We start from the raw sequence: 19399 nt of genomic DNA, 5'->3' as shown, positions 1-19399 counted from the left end.
ATCAGTCTGTAACATAACAAAATGTGGAAAAAGTGAAGCGCTGTGAATACTTTCCGGACTTTACACACTGTATGTGGAATATATGAAATAACTTGAAATGAACTTTTCCACGATATTCTAATTTTTTGAGACCCACTTGTATTAGAGAAGCTCAGCGAGGTTGTGTATCGTGTACAACTTGTTATTATTTATATGCCACAGCCTATGGAATATTGTTTCTGACCATGACCGTCCCTTTATGATAGCAGTGTACCTTTTTTCTGATGGCTACTTCCAGAAGGATAACGCACACACAAAGCTTGAGTTATCTCAAACTGGTTTCTTGGAGTGTACTCAAATGGCCTTCACAGTCACCAGATCTCAATCCAATAGAGCATGTTTTTGGGATGTGGTGGAGTGGGACATTTGCATCATGGATGTGTAGTCGACCAATCTGCAGCAACTGAGTGATGCTATCATGTCAATATGGACAAAAATACAGGGTTTTTTTGGAAAAGGAATTTCCAGCTCCTTGCTGAATCTATGCCATGAATAATGAAGGCAGTTTTGAAGGCAAAAAGAAAAAAAAACAGTGCTAGCAAAATGTATAAGTATATATACTCTTTTGATCCCGCAAGGGGAATTATATAGCCTAGTGGCCTAGAGTATCACACAAGCATTATTTAGCTGACTGCGTACTGTAATTTAAAAACAAATTTAATTAAATATTCCGCATGACAAGTAATTTCCTTTTATGGTAATATGTCTCAAGCTTAAATACAAGTATACTGTCTGTAATTGTTTTTCATGTGATGGGACGAAGTTGGCAGTGTCCCTTCCAGAGTTTTGGCCAGGCATTGTGATGCACTTGATCAAAAGCTATATGCTTCCTGTCTCTTCCAGTAAAGACTCTTGTTCAAATGCTTTGCTCCACCCTTGGCAGACACCAAGCTGACATTTATTGTTTCTCCCCTGTCCTCAGGAAAGAGGTTGTTGTGGCAATCCCAGTGTACAGAGAACTCACTGGTCAGATTGTGTCTATGAGTCATGCATCTTTTTTCCAGACTAGAGGAAAGTGCACAGGTCATTCAGTACCACACAGACTTTTATTTCATCACAGTGCAGTTGTTAAATTTGTGCATATTTGTGAGTTAAATGAACAGTTTACCTTTCAAAAAGGTATGATTTAATGTTAATAATATAAAAAGGAAATACAAAGCAATACAAATTTACATTGATCAGCATACAGTGATGATTCACACATTTCAAATGTATTATTTTTGCATTCAGTAAATTAAATACTTACTTGCACAACATGTGTTAGAAATAGCTTCACTCCATAAGACAAAATTTATGCAGAGTATCAACTGCAAAGTCTACAGGAGTTAACTTACTATTAACAGCCATCGAAGAAACATTTAAATTCTTAATCCAAGTATCCCAGTACCAATCCCTATATGATCACTGACTACAGAGTTTTCACTAATGTGATCAGATGACAATGCTCAGGGTTCCCTAGTGGTTAAGCTGTTTCTGGTAACCCTGCCATACAAGATTCAGACACCTCATTGCTGATAATACAGAAATAACAGATCATGCCCCTAAATATCAAAAGTCAAATGATCTGATCTGTCTTCAGAGAATAGGGAGATTGGCAAAACGAGTGCATTTGATGATCTTACAATGATCTTGTGTGTGTGTGTGTGTGTGTGTGTGTGTGTGTGCAGTGATCTGATAGATTTGTTGTATTCAGCATTTTCAGGCAGCAGTAAGGTGGTATTTCTTCTGTTTTGTGTGAAACACTTCATTTGTGTGAAACCTCTTACATTCCTGATATTTAGTCACACGGCTGCAAGGAGGACTAGATCATGGTTCTATGACCAATTTTCAACTCAGTTTCAACCAATAATTTCCAATCTCCTCTCCGCCTTGCTGCCTGAAGCGTCCTGAGCTTCTGTGGACACCAAGTCACATACTTTACAGGACATCTATTGCAACTGCAACACGTTTATGATGAATTCCTGGATTCCAGAATTTCTGGTAAGTAGGAATGAATACAGTGTAATTACTTAAATATGACACAAGACTGGCTACTAAGAACACCAAGCTGATGCTGGGAAAGCAGTGGTTACAGTGCAAGAAGTGGTTAGCGTCACATAACAATCATGTTACTGTATTGTTCTGACACAATGTTCTGCCTTAAGGTACATCACTTCCCTTTACACATTGATCTGATTACGGGACAAACTATTAAAATAAATATAATTATTTCCACTAAGTGCTGTCTTTCTTACTGTAGCTGACAACCTGTATTTGATTTATTTTGTGGTTTTGCCAAGCCAGGACTTACACAAGGGGAGGCCAGCAAATACACACTTTTTCCCGTTAGTGGGAGTTTTATGAAGGTTTTCTGAAACCCACAACTCATTAGCTCTTCTTTCTCATGTGAACATGCACACGACAAGGGTAACTAATGGGACATATGCAAACAGGCAATCACTGTCACTGTGAACTGTTAAATTTGCATACAGATGTGTATTACAGTTATACAGCCTGTATTACAGAGTCGCAAAATACATTATACCTATTGTTTTGGTGGATTTTTGGTGTGTTTGGCAGGGTGGTATGTTGGTGGATTTTTTGGTGTGTTTGGCAGGGTGGTTTTTTTGGTGTGTTTGGCAGGGTGGTATGTTGGTGGGTTTTTTGGTGTGTTTGGCTGGGTGGTATGTTGGTGGGTTTTTTGGTTGCCTGTGAGAGCAAGTTCAGTACAACATCAAGGGCTCCCAAATCCAACTGAATATAACCTTTCCAGGAGCATTTGATACAGTCAGCTAGACAGAGCGCTGCCCTGGTGATCCGTGACCCTGGTGAGCCAGCAGGCCCTCTGGCAGCGGAGACAAGGTTGTGTTTGAAGGTGGTAGCTGGGGAGAGACACGAGGCCCTTAACTCACATTCGTGACCCTCGCTCCTGGAGAATCTGCAACAACCGAAAGCACTGTGTGTTATGAACTTATAGTAAGTCAACAAAACCATTCTAGATCAGTCAAATCAAGCATCATCAATGAAAACATGAAAAATAAGATGCTTCACTCTGCTTTATCAGACAATTTAAACTTGGTCGAAAAGCCCATATCCCCTCTGGACACTGCTTTCATTTTTCATTACTGGACCTCTGTCAGGACATCCACCTCCCAACTGAAACCATCCCAGGATAAAAAAACACAAGCCCTGGTTCTCTAAAAAGCTCAGCGTACTCGGGTATGTCCCAAAGAACACACACAAGGAGGGTGATGTGGATAGATAGATAGATAGATAGATAGATACTTTTATTCATCCCTGCCGGGGAAATTCAGATGTCCAGCAGCAGTGTGTTGTCTACCAACAAGCATTCTCACTGCAATACACTCATTACAACCCTGATGACAACAGTTAATCAAATAAAAAGAGTCACAAAACCAGCTACTATTACTAGTAGTAAACAATTAATGCACTTCAAACAGGTCCGTTGTGTAGTCTTATGGCGACCGGAACAAATTACCTCCTAATGCAGCCTGGTTAAACAGAAGCTCAAGAAGGCAGTTTGGTGCCTGCCCAGGAATAGTGCAAAGTCAGGCTGGAGTGTGATCCAAGTCTCAGTGACACAGCTGTCTCTAAAAAAGGCATACCACACCAGATCTTGCTCCCGAAATGTTCAATGATACACCACCTTTGCAAGTTTTCAGGGGCACAGGCCCTTGCTCAGAGGGAATATTTCGACCAACAGAGAACGTGTTCTTGAAACAGTTCCGGTTATAATTATTTGAATCTTGGTGGTATCTAGTGAACCAAGCCGCATTTTCAGAAATTAGCTGCGTAAAATGCTAGTTAATGTCTGCAGTGTAGTGCTAGTTGACTAGTTTTGTTTACTTATGGCAACAGTTAATACAGAAGGGAAAACTCATGTTTGGTTATTTTTTGGTTCCAGCTTCGAACCAAAGTGTTAGTTTGAAACGGTTTCTGTTTGGTTGAAATGCTTAGAACGGTTCAAATGTTGGTTTCGCGAACAGGAACGGAAACGGTCTAAGTGTAAGGCCTAAGTGTCACGTTTGTTCCCCCATCCTCTCTCACTTTCACACAGAAGGATGTACTTGAGCTCTGCACAATGTTGGGATCTCGCCAGCCGCCCTGAAGCTCTGTGCCAGCTAGCTGTATTTGCATGCGTTTCCAATTAGTCTATCTCCATGTCCCGCCCTGTTTCGATGTATCCATCATTCCAGTTCCAAGGAAGGACAAAATAAATGCCTGAATCACCACAGGCTCATTGCTCTGACGCTCACGTTGCTTCCAAAGTCACATCTTGTCATTACACAAACCAATCACAGACACCCCTCTGGGCCCTCTATCGTCGCCTACAGAGCCAAACGACTCTGTGGACAATGTTGTAAACCTCACCCTCCACCACACTACACTTGGTCATATCCAGCACCTATGTTAGCGCTCTGTACATAGACCTCAGTACAGAGTTCAATACCAAACCAATGCAAACATCCAAGCTACCCATGAGTGTTCTGCATGACACCAGACACAGGAAATGGGCAGGATAGCGACAGACCCACCATCACACCTGGCTCACTGCCTAATCAGCAAACCCACCATCACACCTGGCTCACTGCCTAATCAGCAAATCTCCACTGCGGGTTCCGCTCCAACAAGACCAGGACCAACAGACATGAACCGTTTTCCCGCGTGGCTCTTGTAAACTACCTATCCTAGCTCCCACCCCCACTGCCCATCCCGCATCGTTGCTAATGCCCCCACCCCACTGCCCATCCCGCATCGTTGCTAATGCCCCCACCCCACTGCCCATCCCGCATCGTTGCTAATGCTCCCACTGTAGCAGATCACAAAGTGGGCGTGGTGGAGCATCGCGGTAACGTCACTGATTGACAGTTGGTCGTCTCCGGTTCGATTTGGAGAAAAGCGTCTGCTAAATACCAGTCAACTTTAACTTACAACTTACTTTAACTTACGACTTGCAAAGTCAAATTCCTGCAAGCATCATACATTTTGCGAATAAAGCAATTTTGACTTTGATTAACAATAAGGCAAAACGGATGGGATGCTGTTGGCATACTAACCTTGGCTTTTTCTGTGGGTTCCACAACTAGTCCATTGATGGAGTTGTTTAGCTCCCGAGACACCACACACAAAAACTCTGCCTGGTCCTCGTTACCATAGTTGTATGATGACCCGATGCTGATGAGCTGTGAAGCATGCGAGGTAAACACAAACAATCTTTTTCAGAGCATTTTGCGAAGGCTGTTCAAATGCCTGGATTCATTTTGAGGCACGATCCGAGATAGGAGGCAATCTAGACCCAGGGGATCTGTAATGCTTCATACCTGTTCAAACTTCCAGCCATCGGACATGGTGGAGACCATCTGGGTGAGTTCTTCCTCCTGACACTGAAGGACTCTGTACACATGCTTCACCGGACCCTTCGAAAACACCAGTCAAACAAACATTCACACCATTACATACTTAGATATGGAATATGTAATATGGACCAACTGACATGGACCAATTGACTATAAACAATATATACACTACATAGGCTTCCATATAAATTAATTATAAATTAATATTTTCCCTAAATTCTGCTGCCAGATCATGTGTTCCACAACCAAGCAAAGTGTGACAATAACTATCAAACTGAAAAAGAAACAAATCTGACAAATAAAACAACTTATTTTTTTCCTTATGTTTTTTCTTTTTTCTTAATTTTGACCAGAAGGCATGACAGAGGTGCCCTATCTCCATCTAGTGGTGAACACTGAATGTCGCATGCGCACATGCACACACACAATCACACACACACACACACACACACACATCCACTCACTTGTGATGTTCTGTTCTCATTGTCCCGAATCCGCTCCTTCACCATTCGAACCAGAGCAGCAATGTTATAGAACTCTGCCTCTTCCAAGACACCTGCACAGCAATGGTTTTGTTATTTACTTCACTGTAGAGCTGTTAGATTGTTTACAACACACTGTTAGATGTGTTTACATAATTACAAAACATTCCACCAAGCATCGCCTACACCAGAAAGATGTGTTGCTGCACAGGCATGTGTGTGTGGCTCTATGTATGCTTGCAAGAGTTAGTGATCAGGACAGGAGGAGGAACAGAGAGAGAGAGAGGGAGAGAGAAAATCAGGTAGATTACATGTGCTGTAGTGGGTATTTCCTTACCCTCTTCTGACAAGTCTTTATTAATGATCAGCTTGCCATGTCGCAAGTAATTCAAGACAGGGCCAAAATAGGTGGGGTCCCTGTCAATCAGATAGGCCCCTGTCTCATCCTTCAACAAAAAACACAGTATCAGGAAGTCTTCTTCTGCACGTCCCAGTTTAATGGCATTTTATTTCCCCAACTTCTCAATCTCTATTCCCAACAAAGTTTAAATCTACTACCCAAATTCTGTGTTTAGATTGTCGCTTATGGCAGACATGTATTGGAAACGCCCACCACCGCCTTTGGACTCAACATCAAAATGAACCTACCATGTCCGATTCCAGATCTGGATCATCTTGGCACAATCTAAACAGAAACGATTTTTGGTCCCTGCAGAGTGTCTGTCGGGTGGTGCAGAATAAGGTGCCGCCGACGTTCAGTCGTACCCAACGTGTGCCATGTTTTTCTGACGGCGCGCCTGTGTTATTTTTGCGGGGATATCCTGCTATTGAACGTACTGACAGCCCGTGGCATTTTACACCTCCGTGTGTAGCGATCATCACTGCAGGGGAGGCGACTGGAACGCGCCGCTGGTGCTGGTCAGGATGATCAGTATCAGTACCACTCGGCTGCAAGATGTGGAGATCTGCCATTTTATTGGAAAACAAACGACAGCCTATTCTTTCAAGCTCTCCCTGACGCTAGTTTATATCGCACAAAAAAGCACGGGCGTTTTCAACGCAGGCGAAGGCATTATCTAAAACGACACAACAGCAGAAATACAAATATTTGATTCTGCAACAAAAAATGTGAAAGGTTTGACAGCAAAAGTAAAACGCAGCCTATGAACTTCTCTAGACTTCTCCTGAAGACTGCCAATAATATGATGCGCTCTGTTCAGTCTGTTCATTTCAAAATAAAAGTAACACTGTTGTGAGAAATGCTGTGTTGTGATGGAAAAAATATTTTAATCGTTGAATAGTCTTAGCCAAGTGTATGTTTTCTCAAAAACAGAATCTGCACAGCTTTATAACACTGACTAATTTGTCAGGTCCTTGAAAGGTGGAGGTGAACAAAAATGGACAATCTTTACACATGGATGAAAAAGTGGTTGCCAAATATTTAATGACAATTCACCTACTTGGCCTATAAACTGCTACAGTCAACATTGACATGTCGTTGACCAAGCCTAATCTCTTGATGCATTAGAAGTTTGTTGAGTTATACTGCTAGAGCTAAGGTTGACCTGTTCTTGCCTGTAGGCTACAGCCTGTCTTGCCGTGCCAGTGCTGACTGAAAGCCTGATCATAAAAAGCCTGGTCATAGAAATGGTCTAGTTGGACTACCTAATTGGAATGTTAACTAGTTTCTGAACAAATTTCTATGTTCTAAGAGATAATCACCTACCAATGCATACAGAACGGTATTTGTATTAAATTAGACCTAGGCCTAGTATAAGACAACATAAAAAATTAATGTTATGCATTTTACTGTGAAAATGCAATACCACCAAGCGGTTTCATCTAGCCTATACAGCTGGTAAAAAAAATGAGGGTAACTGTATCATTGTTTAATGTTTATTCTGAGAAACACCAGAAATAGGCCCTAGTGAAAACTAGGCTTAAAGAAAAAGCCCATAAAGTCATTCACATATAGGCCTGGTGTTAAAAATGGGTATCTATCTAACAATAAAAAGATCAAGTTGCAATATACTTATTGTAGTGAATGTAAGTAATTAACCACAATACTTTATTTCTAATAATTATATTATAAACGGTTAAACTTGGGCAGCATAGGCACGGCGGCCAATCACGAGCCGAAATCAGTCTTACTGTTGCTGATATCATTTCCGTTTCCTGTCGGCCATCACGCTTCTGTCATTGCTGCGTCTGGATCGGTGCAAAAGTAAGTTCTCAACGCTGTTGTCAACTTAATCAATTATTCGATCATATTGTCCAACATCAGTGATGCACTGCTGCTTTAAAGGTTTTTATGTTGTATTTTATTTATTTGCAGTGGCATTTTTACAGGTTTTATCTAGTCCCCTCTTCTGACCTTGCTTTAACCATTTGCGAACGACTAACGTTAACGTCATTAGCCTCAGAAGTAACATTACTGGCCAGGGTCAAGAAGGCATCTTTTTATTCTCTATTTTGGTCTTTCTGTAACAGCATGTCACCGTGAATAACATAAAGAAGGATGTTTATGTACTATTCGATGTTTACAATCCATTCTAGTAGACCAATAACCTCACAGAGCTTGCTAACTAGCCAGCAAGCTATTTGTGTTCCTACCGACTGCACTACATGGATTTCTTAGCTAACGTTATCCTAGCACAGTTAGCTAGCTAGCCAGCCAGCCGACAAAGCCAACGGTGACCAACAGGCCTAGTATAGAAAATACCTAGCCAGTGCATATGACCTTGTTACTGAGATATGGGGAAAGGGTACAATTAGCGTTAACATTACTATTTTAAGGTTCATCGGTAGTTTAGCTTGTCTTTTGTAACAGAAACGTTAACTTAAATGTACGTATGCATGAGTTAGCCTTAAGGTCAACGTTGTACAGCTTTCTCATAAGACCACTGTTGTGGTTTTATGCTGGCTAAATGTAGAGATCATGTAATACCTCTAATTTGGTAAGGTTAAAGAAAATGGCAGGCCGACGCGCAGCATTGAAGTCCATTGACTGGCTGGCCTTTGCCGAGAGGGTGCCACCCAATCAGAGGGCCATGTTCAACAACCTCAAAACTCGCAGTGATGCCATCGCTGCAAAGTAAGTCTGACATTACGAAGAACTTATTATATGTTGGTGGTCTAAACTAAACTATTTGGGTGATGACTTACACTAGATCTGTCTGGTTCCTGAGATTGACAAAGGTTACTAACTTTTTTGTTGTTGCCTTCTTTTTCGTGAAGACTGACCTCCCTCCCAGAGAAGCCAGCAGCCATTGACTGGGCCTACTACAGACAAACTGTACCTAAAGCAGGCATGGTGGACGACTTTGAGAAGAAGGTAAGCTTAGTGGAAAACACCTGCACAAATGGTTAGATTGCTACTAAATTTCTCCTTGCATAGTGTGTGTGTGCACATTTCATTAATAGCATTCTCAATTTCTTTTCACGCTGTCAGTTTGCTGCTTTGTCCATCCCTGAGCCAGTTGACACAGAGACATCAAAGATTGCCGCACAGGAGCAGGAATCGGTAAGTAATTCCTTTTTGTAATGGCTCCATCTACGACAGCATAATGTTTGTGTAAGGTGACTGACGTATATTGTTGCTGTTATATGGGTTTCAGCGAGGCAGGTGTTGAATATGTTGCATGGTGGCATTTGGCCATAAACATGTTCAAATAAAGTTGCCTTTACAACAGTTTGTCATATGTTGATTATTTAACAGCTATCACTTACAGTATAATAGATGACTATCATGGTCGTTGCTCATTGCAATGAATATGTTGAGGTCTGCAAATCAATTTTTTGTTTGTTTATATCTTCCTGCTCTTCAGAACAAACAAGCACTTGACTACATCCAGGCATCTAAGGCTCGTATTGGCATGTATCAAGCTGAGGTGTGTATTTTTATTTTCTTCTTAGATTATAGGTGTGTGTGTGTGTGTGTGTGTGTGTGTGTTAGAGAATGAGTCTGTTTAATACTTGATGTTTGACACCCACTAGCGCCCTCTGTGTGGAACATGCTGTTCTCTCAATGACCTGTACAAACTTCAAGAGCTTTTTGGAGGTTTAATACAGTTCAACTCATAGGAGATGTACTAAGTATTATTTTAGAAAAATCCTCTGAAATTACCACCTGTCGTGCTTATTTGCATTCTCAGACTTCTATGGAATTCCTTATTAATCAGTTAATTTTGCTCTGCTGCACAGTACTACATGTACATATATGTAACACATGCTACACAAAAACTGTCAGTCTGTGTTATGGACGATTTACAGGCTTAGCACCAGTGACAAATGTTTTCTAAAGTGTAGATGTTTGTAACTACATACTGATGCTAGAGATTTTGTGGATTGTGTTACAAAACTATCAACCTCTGTAGCACCAGTGCTATGAGCAAAAGAAGTAAACGTACAGCCCTGCTCTCTGCAGCATCCTGCTTGTCTTGTGTTGTGTGTTTTATGTCATATTGATGTCAGGGGCTTTAGGCTGGGGATGACATGACTCACAAGTCTTTGGATGCTTCAAATCCATAATTTTGGCGACTCCGTATCACCTCTCAAGGAATGGACCTCATGTCTTCTCCAAAATGCTGATGCATTGTTGCCATGTGGTGTAGGAGGCACAAGGAGCATGATCTCGTCTGCAGGCCAAGGCTAAAATTGTCAGAGTGGGGGTTTAGAAAAAGAATAATACACAAGTCCTCCCATCTTGAATAACTGAGATGCTGCGAATGTGAGGATGCAGAGATGCAGAGTTCTGTGAATGACCAACGTTGCCCTCTGGTTTCCCCCCACAGCTGGAGAAGTTCAACAACATGATTCCCTTCGACCAGATGACCGTCGAGGACCTCAACCATACCTTCCCCGAGACTAAGTTGGACAAGGAGAAGTATCCATACTGGCCCCACAAGCCTATTGCTGACCTGTAAATTGTTAGAAATGCCCACTCTAAGTAATATTACACCCCACTTATACAATTGTATAGTCCTGTCTGTGTATACACCTGTTTGTTTCAGGAGTTTGTGACTCAGGATCATATTCTGAGGAGTAAAAACTTTGAAATTCACACATGCATTTAGCGTTTTTATTTGATTATATTGACACAGCTAGTTCATCAGTGTAAAATAAAAGTTGTAAAGTTGTAGCTATAAGAGAAGATAAAAGTTGTCTACGAGAAGACTCCTGTAGGTGTAATACATATACATATGGGTCCATACTGCTCTATGCATCACACATCAGATTCTAGGTACATGTAGTACCATGTTCTCCCTTGCCTTAAAGGCGCTCTAAGCGATGCTGGGTAATGTCACTTCTGTTGACGTTCAAACAAAACAGAAAGCTAGCTCGCTACTTCCTCCCCCTCCCACCCGTGCAATTGAAAGTCTTCTAAACATCCATCTCGTCGGTGATTTGCTGGACCAGTTTATGTTTTTATGGGCAAGGTTTGCCCAAGTTGTTTTGTGGCTGTTTTTGTAGCCTGGGTTTTCCAGAGATAACATTTTTTTACAGTGTATTCAGGACACAGGCAGCTAGCGTATGGTGAGGTGATGTATGCTGTAAGTGACAAAAAATAGCCTATAAAACCTATGACATCACTTAGACCTCTATACTTAGTTTTATCTTGCCTCATAAACACAAAAACTGTCTGCAGGACTGGAAACAACATGTCTTGAAGTAAAGGCTATCTTTGTTGTAAACATTTGTAGTGATGTCTTACAGTACCTTTGAGAAAGGAAGAGAAAGGAATTTATGACATGAATTAGGAAGAAACTAAAGAAATATGGTGACCTTAGACCTATAGGGGGCGCTGTAATTAGCAAAATTACATTTTGGCCTATAACGGTTGATGCGTTTGGAATTAGAACTTACTAGTGGTGTCTGTTAATACTGTGGGAGGTCTAAAGGCATACACATATTAATTTGTGACGTCAACATAACATCTTGCCGCCATATTGGATTTGATCAAAAACACAAGTTTTTACAGGTCTCAAATTTTGTCTGATTTTCACGAAACTTGGCACAGATTAGGGCTTTGACTTTTGCCCAAAAATCATATTCGAAGTTCGTTTGTTTATTATTAAAATTCGAATATGTGTTAATATTTTAACCATTAAATGTATTCAGTAAGACCAGAGAATGTCTAAGGGGAGAACCTTCACTCTCGGAACTCTGCAGTGTGGTACTGCATCTAGGGGCGCTCGTGGGCGAGTCCAGAATGAATGGAGGTCTATGGAGCTGTACCCCTCATAATCCACTTTTCTCGGGATATAATTTTTTTTTTAATAATTTGATTATTGTATTTGAAAGGGGAGGCAAAGACAATACACTTGGTTGAGTATTATATTTTTTAAAGTCACTTAATTGTTCTAAAAAGCCTGTCAAACTTGTCAATGACATCATTCATTAGCATGATCATAGCATAGCATAGCATCAATGCTAGCGTGTTATGGGCAACAACGACCCAACCTGTAAGAAAACAAAAGGACATGACTCCCGGATTATTTCACTTTTGATTGATAATCCATATCCATTTTGCGAAAAATAAAATAAAATCTCAGGGTTTCAGTTGTTAAATAGGTGAAAACAATAAATGTAGCCATGTAGCTCCATAGGACCACATGTATTTTGGACTCGCGATCGCCATCTAGGTGAACTGCAGCCAAATTCGGTTTGTATGGGATTAATAAAGAGTGGGGAGGCTCAGGGGCGGACCTTCCATTAGGCATGGTCAGGCAATTGCCTGGGGCCTCGGCCACCAGGGGGCCTCGTCATCCCCGTATCGTATTTCGTTTTTTTTTTTTTTTTAAATAAATGATCACCGCATCTAAACAATATATTCTAATCCATAATAAAGATTGAAAAAATATTTTGATTGCTCATAAACTCATCATAAAATCAAATGACTGCAGGTCCGCTTTCTGTCACCATAGCAGCAACTAGCTATGAACAAGGTCTTGGTGAGGAGTGGAGTTGAGCGATTGACAGCAGCCATGAAACGTTTCCAGAGTGGAAGTGATAAAAGAAAAACAAAAAGCGAGGAGGAAGAATTTCTTGGAACTTCTTCCAGTCGAAGAATTCTTCCACGCAAGAAAGTAGGCTATTTTGGATAGCTCTTGTAGGCCTACTACATATTCTTCTACTGATGATGATGATGATTATGATGTTGATTTAAGTGAAACAGTCATGAGGGATCACTGTCACTGCCGAAGTCCGCACTGGTGCTGTTGGTGCTGCTACGGACACCATTTCAGTAGCAGAAGCTTTGGGTGCAAACGAAACAAGTACGTGAGTAGCCCTAACACAATTGGCTACAGTTATCAGTGACGACCTTGCGTTATGGCCAGACACCGTAGCCTAAGAGATGCAGAGCGAGTTGAAAAAAAAGGCCCTGTGCAAATTAAGAACTTTGAATTCCCCAAAAATGCAGATAAACTACCCAGAAGATTCACGGTTGAACATTATTACATGACCATGAAAAATGGAGAAAAAATAAACAAAAAATGGCTAGTTTATTGTTTTGGATGTCGGCTTTTTGGAAGATCGAATACCTCAGTTCGCACGCACACACTCACTCTCACTCTCACTCTCCCTCTCTTTTACACATAGCCTACACAGACAGACTCTCATACATAGCTACAAAGAGTATATTCACACAGAGACCCCAAACCCCTATACTCTCTCTCATCTCTCTCTCTCACACACACACACACACACACACACACACAGACCATAATTGTAATACTTTCAAAGGTTTTTACTAATGTTTTTTGATTGTCATCTATGGCAATAAATATTTGTTGTATTTGAGTATGCCTCAGCGTCCCATTATTACAGAAAAAAGTGTGTTTTAGTTTTAGGGTTTTGGTGTGTGTGTGTGTGTGTGTGTGTGAGGGGGGCTCGGAGGGGCCTCGGGGTCTTTTGCCTTGGGCCTCAAAGTGTCCAGGTCCGCCCCTGGGGAGGCTCCGTAGACGGGCTCTGGTAAGACCGATATTGGTATCAAACTTAAGTTCTATATGTTCTGTCCACCAGAGGGCAGTGTATCAGTCAATGTCAATAGACTACGTGCACTAAAGGCTGAGTATTTATGCGTGTGTTAAAATTGTTATTATTGAGCACGGGGCTGGGCGATAAAACGATAGCGATATGTATCGCAATAGACATGTAATCGATATCAATAAAAAAATAAGTTCGATAGAACATTCATAATTAAAAGCAACACACACCTCCTGCCTTACGTTGTCCATAAATAAATAGGCTATATATATTGCATTGTAGTATGTCAAACTCTACCAGAGTAGGCGATAGAAGTAGGCCTATCTCAACACAGACTCTCCTTGCCCCGTGCACTCTCTCTGCACATGCTAACCATGCTAGCTAGCTACAGTGTGTAGGAGTCATAGTTGATGAAAAGTGTTGACATAGTTGATGACAAGTTAAAAGTTGTTGATAGACTAGTGAATGTATATAGTTTAAAAGTTTAAAAGTTGAATGTAGATAGTTTAGAAGTTGTTGATAGACAGCTAGTTTAATAGATAGATAGTTTAATGATAGTTTAAAAGTAGACCGTTTAAAATTTGAATGTAGAAAGTTCAGTAGTTTAATGGGTTACATTGTTTAACAGTGGATTATTGTAGTGAGGACTTTTATTTTGAAACAGTTTTGGGCAGAGGAAACAGTTGAATAGGATGTGTAGTCTTAATTGACCCAGATTGTATGCTTAAAGCCTGAGGTATGAGCTACACCAGGCGCGTAACTGAAGCGTTCCGTTCGCGACGCGTAAAATACATTTTAGATGAATGGTCTATTTTTTCCGAACGTACGCCCCACTGTCACGTCTGGTGTAGCTACTTCTATTGATTATAATGGAAGCTAATTGTTGCAGCAGACGCAACGCGAACGGAACGCTTCAGTTACGCGCCTGGTGTACTCAGCCCTGAGGCTGCAGGTGGCCTGAACACCTGCCATAGGATTCTAATTGCTTAATGGCCGTATTATGATGTCATAATCGGCAATGTTAAGTCTATGGGGATTTTTAAAAAGTTTTTCTTTAATAGTTTAAAAAGTATAAAAGTTTCAAAGTTGAAAAGACATAGCAGCTTGGTCCGTTTGAAGACCTACGTTACAAAGTTTGAACGAAGTTTCTAAGTTAAACTGTTCAAGAGAAATTGCGTACGGAAAAAGTGGTAAGGGGAATAATAATAATAAGTTGTTGATGTTGTTGTTTGTTGTAATAAAGTGTCTATTATGTCTATGTGGGAGCTCACTAAGCGCGAACCAGCAAGGATGCTAACGTCACCTACAGGAGCCCAGATGACCAATAATAGCCTTGCTAATGAGCTCGCGATTTTACTTCACCAGACGTGAAAAAAACCTCGGAACCTGAATTGAAAACAACGTTTACAGCCAAATACATTTACAAAAAATGATTTCCATAGGCTACAGGTTCGAATATTAAGAGATCCCTAAAATTCGTTCGAATATCTTTAATTTTTAAAATAATCGAATTATATTCAAATAACGAAGTTCGGAGTCAAAGCCCTAGCACTAGCACTAGATGATCTTCAGACCAAGCCTGACAAAAGATAGTTATAGGCGTTTCGGTATTCGAAAGCGTTCACTCAATACAGCCAATCATATTTGGCGGCAAAGCCGCTAAACAGGAAGTGAGCTCATATCCCAGCCAGGCTTTGTTGTATGAATTTTTTACAGTCTATGGTATGAAGTCCAAAATGGTACATGGACTTGGTACCTGATTGTGAGGACACACTAGAAAGTTGGCCTCATTTGGCCTCTATAGGGGGCGCTGCAATACAGGAAGTGAGCTCATATCTCAGCAACGCTTTGATGTATGAAGTTCAAACTTAGTACAGGGACTTGGCACTTGATTGTGGGCACACACAAAGACATTGGTTTAATTTGGCCTCTAGGGACACTGTAACATAGTGAATAAACTGATATCTCAGCCATTCTTTATCGAATTATCGAATGAAAGTTGCTGTGAGTGCTTGCTCATGCCATGGCAATGCCATTTCTGCTGGTGTTCTGCTAGGCCCCCACATTGCCGCTTGCGTCTCTATTTTCTGAATGTGGTTGAATGCCATCTGATATTCATCGTTCCATCAGACCATCAGAAGATCTCAGTAGAGTTGATGAATCACCCTGCTGTTTTGAAAGATGGCATCTGTGTGATGAGATATAATGTGAAATTTCCCACGCTCAGCGTGCTGCATTATAGTTTAGTGGACGGATAGAAAGCTACAGCCAATGAAAGAACAGTCAAGGGAGAAGAGGAACACATGGGGAAAATGTCTGTGAAGGCTACTATATGACCTGCTGTAAAATTATTTGCCAATAAATTGTCAATTAACAGTGAGAAGTTGTTTTTATTGGGTCTAATTCTTTACTTTTTATGACAAGCTTTTACTTGTGATTTATGTTTTGTGGCGTGTTTGTTTGATTAGTAGCCACCTGTGGAACTCTTCAAAATTAGCACCCAGGGATGTCATAAGTCCCTTTCTCCACTAGAGGGTGAAATACACCTTCAAAATAGGCTTTAGTCCAACGCATAAGAAGTAGGGGGTAGGATGAACTTTCTATGATTCACATTTAAATGCAATGAAAATCTTACTATAATTTCAGTATATGTATAATCTTTTTCTGCATTGTGCAGTCACTGTGTGCCATGGTAAAATGAATCATTACAAACATTACATTACAACACAATAATTACAAACAAAGTCTTAGGTCAGTGACAAATGCATGGTCCAAACTTTATTCTCATTCCTGGACATGCTTTGCATATACCTACACGAGTATACATTAGATATCTAAAAGCAAAATACATCAAAGTTAATAAAAAAACATATAGACTTTAATGCATTAAGAATTAAGACCTGGCCAACATGTCACTCTTGACTTAGTTATTGATATTGATCCTTATAATGATGCTATGAGGTTGCTGCCAGGTTCCTAGATGCTGTAGTGCCACTCATCTGTTTTGTCTGGTGAAATTTGATCTGTAAGTTCACATACGGCCTGGATGAATCGGAGAACAGTATCACAGAGGATTTAACCAGCCCTAGGAAGCTGATCTTCGCTCGCACCACATAAACGCACTCACACACACACACACACACACACACACACACACACACACACACACACACACACACACACACACACACACACACACACACACACACACACACCTGCCACTGCTCTAACTGCTCCTTCTGCAGGGTAAGGAAATGGGAGCAAGGCCTGGCCTCAGCAGCTTCACATTATTAGCATAGCTGTGTGAGGGAATCTCATTGTCAGCACATTTGACATCTGAGTAGCACCCCACCCATCACACACAGGCGCGTGCACACAGACACATACACACACACACACACACACAGCAACAGGCACATGTGTGGTTATTTTAGCTGCCATGCATATGCGCAGTTGCACAAGAGTCCAAATGCATAAATGCTTTTGCCCTCTTAACTGTTATCACTGCGGTCCTCGTCTATGCTCTCAGCATTCTATACCACACTTTTGCTAACCTGGACAAAATCCCCCATAACACTTTTTTTTATTATTGTAAACATGAAGCAATTTTGTTAAAGTAGCCTATAAACCAACTTATCCGTTGCCGCCCTGCACTATATCTCACAGGCAATAAATATTTACAAGGAAATTAGCAAATAAAATATAGAGCTCAGTATGCTGTATGTATTTGTGTGTGTTGGTGGGCTTGATGTTTAGGGATAGATTTACTTCCCGTGAAGGTGGAAGGTGCCATGAAAAACATTGGCCACCATAAATTACATCCTGACATGCACACCATTGTGCACTATAAATTTAAATCTCCCTTCGCACTCTATGGACCTCTGGTGCGGACTCTTTTGAGCTGTTTAACATGTGCTGGCCTGATGTGTAGCCCTTCAGTTTGCTTGTTAGAAAAACAGTGATAGTTTTGTCATCAGACTAGCTCTAAGTAACAGAATTGGACAGAAGAAAACCACATCTACTGCGCAAAGCTGCTTTGAATTGGCCCTGTTAGTGTGGAACATAGGCGGACTTGCCATAGGGGTCAACTGTTACCAAAACTGGGAAGGGCTTGCTTCTTGAAAGGGGTACAGTCTGTCTTCAGGAAAGAGCGTCGTCCTTCCCCAAGAGATCTGCCCATTGCTGTCTCTCTCAAAATGAAGTGGGTGGATATGATCTCACTGTCATGCTCAGTCATTGTCAATGCTACTGTTAAATTCAGGTGAGCTCATTCCAGGGGCAAAGCAGCTGCTCAGTACTGGTTGACTTCTAAACAAGATCATGTTTTAAATTCCATAAAATTTGATGAATCAAAATCATAAGGTGACTTCATTGAAAATGTAAAGGCTTCCTTTAACAAACTCTTTTTTCAGAGCATGCTGTCCCTGTCTCTCCCTGGGTTTGATTCATTTTTACAGAAACCATGTTGGTCTCACACTCATTCAAATCAAATTTAGTATGTCTAGTAAAATGCCATGCAAAGGAGTTTTGCAACTATTTTAATGTGATTAAGCATGTTGTTTTGCCCCCTCATACTTAGCCTTTTAGTGCCATGCACGGGCATAAACAACTACATTTTTACAAGATGCAAAACAGTCGACTTTTCCCCTTTGAGACCAAGTGGAAGATTCCACTCTGTTGTTTGGGCTGCCAGTACATCTCATAAAGATGGCTGCACGGGCCGCTGTGAGCACTCTGGAGTGGTGAAAGCCAGATGTGGTGTGTCACCCGGGAAAGTTAGTTAGTCAGGCCCTGCGTTTGTTTTTACAGCTTAATTAAAACCCCTCCTCTCTCCCTGCTCTGGCGCTGGCCCACCGGTGACCTGAGGGGTGTAGCCACGGGGCTGAGCCGACCGGGACCAACTCCAGGGGTCAAGGGTCAGCGTTAACAGACCAACTGTACAACTGTTCTCCACCCCAACACAAGTGTAGACATGCCCTGGAGAAAGAGAGAGAGTGTGTTTGTCTGTGTAAGAGAGAGAGAGTGAGTGTGTGTGTGTGTGTGTGTGTGTGTGTGTGTGTGTGTGTGTTTAAGAGAATGTGTGTGTGTGTGGGTGTGTTTAAGAGAGTGAGAGTGTGTGTGTTTAAGAGAGAGAGAAAGAGAGAGAGTGTGTGTCTGTGTGTTGTCCTCACTTTCCCTGTGCTCAGCCATTCTTCCTCCCACCCACCCCAGCTGACGATTCAGCTGTCACACACACTTGTGTTCACGTCGTGTGTTCCCTGGCCTCTCTGACCGTAATGATTTGACCGCATTCACTCTGCATGTCCCCTGCTCAGTTGTAATCAACTGACTATAAGCTAAGTAGCTGAAATGTGATCCATTGGTTGCATGGATTTAAAACAAATCCAAACTGGATGCTGTTGTCTGCATATTTTTATATTAGTGAGGTATGGCCTAAAACAGAAGGGGCCCAGTACCAGGACTCTCAGAATTCCCCTTACCATCCTGTATTAGATCTTTGGGACGCTGGGTTGAATTTCTCGCCCGTCCGAT

General features: G+C 41.3%; 2 protein-coding genes across 2 annotated transcripts; one reads left to right on the top strand and one right to left on the bottom strand.

Annotated features, from left to right (window-relative positions):
• Positions 1-1066: 1066 nt before the first annotated feature.
• LOC143102722 (BTB/POZ domain-containing protein KCTD5-like) lies at positions 1067-7083 on the bottom strand. Its single transcript, XM_076266519.1, has 6 exons — positions 6527-7083; positions 6216-6324; positions 5861-5952; positions 5361-5456; positions 5097-5222; positions 1067-2956 (listed from the first exon to the last, which is right to left on the bottom strand). Exons 1-6 carry the CDS (start codon positions 6848-6850, stop codon positions 2927-2929), a joined length of 777 nt encoding a protein of 258 aa, XP_076122634.1. The 5' UTR covers positions 6851-7083; the 3' UTR covers positions 1067-2926.
• Positions 7084-8039: 956 nt separating this feature from the next.
• atp5pd (ATP synthase peripheral stalk subunit d) lies at positions 8040-10940 on the top strand. Its single transcript, XM_076266518.1, has 6 exons — positions 8040-8102; positions 8841-8972; positions 9116-9212; positions 9330-9401; positions 9706-9768; positions 10672-10940. Exons 2-6 carry the CDS (start codon positions 8851-8853, stop codon positions 10801-10803), a joined length of 486 nt encoding a protein of 161 aa, XP_076122633.1. The 5' UTR covers positions 8040-8102; positions 8841-8850; the 3' UTR covers positions 10804-10940.
• Positions 10941-19399: the final 8459 nt, after the last annotated feature.

The sequence above is a fragment of the Alosa pseudoharengus genome, unplaced genomic scaffold (assembly GCF_046254945.1).
Source record: "Alosa pseudoharengus isolate Yale_2024_CS ecotype anadromous, Long Island Sound unplaced genomic scaffold, YU_APseudo_1.1 YU_APseudo_1.1_scf_4, whole genome shotgun sequence".
Classification (NCBI taxonomy): domain Eukaryota; kingdom Metazoa; phylum Chordata; class Actinopteri; order Clupeiformes; family Clupeidae; genus Alosa; species Alosa pseudoharengus.
The sequence above is the reverse complement of the archived record's forward strand: the minus strand, read 5'-3'. Positions and strand labels throughout refer to the sequence as shown.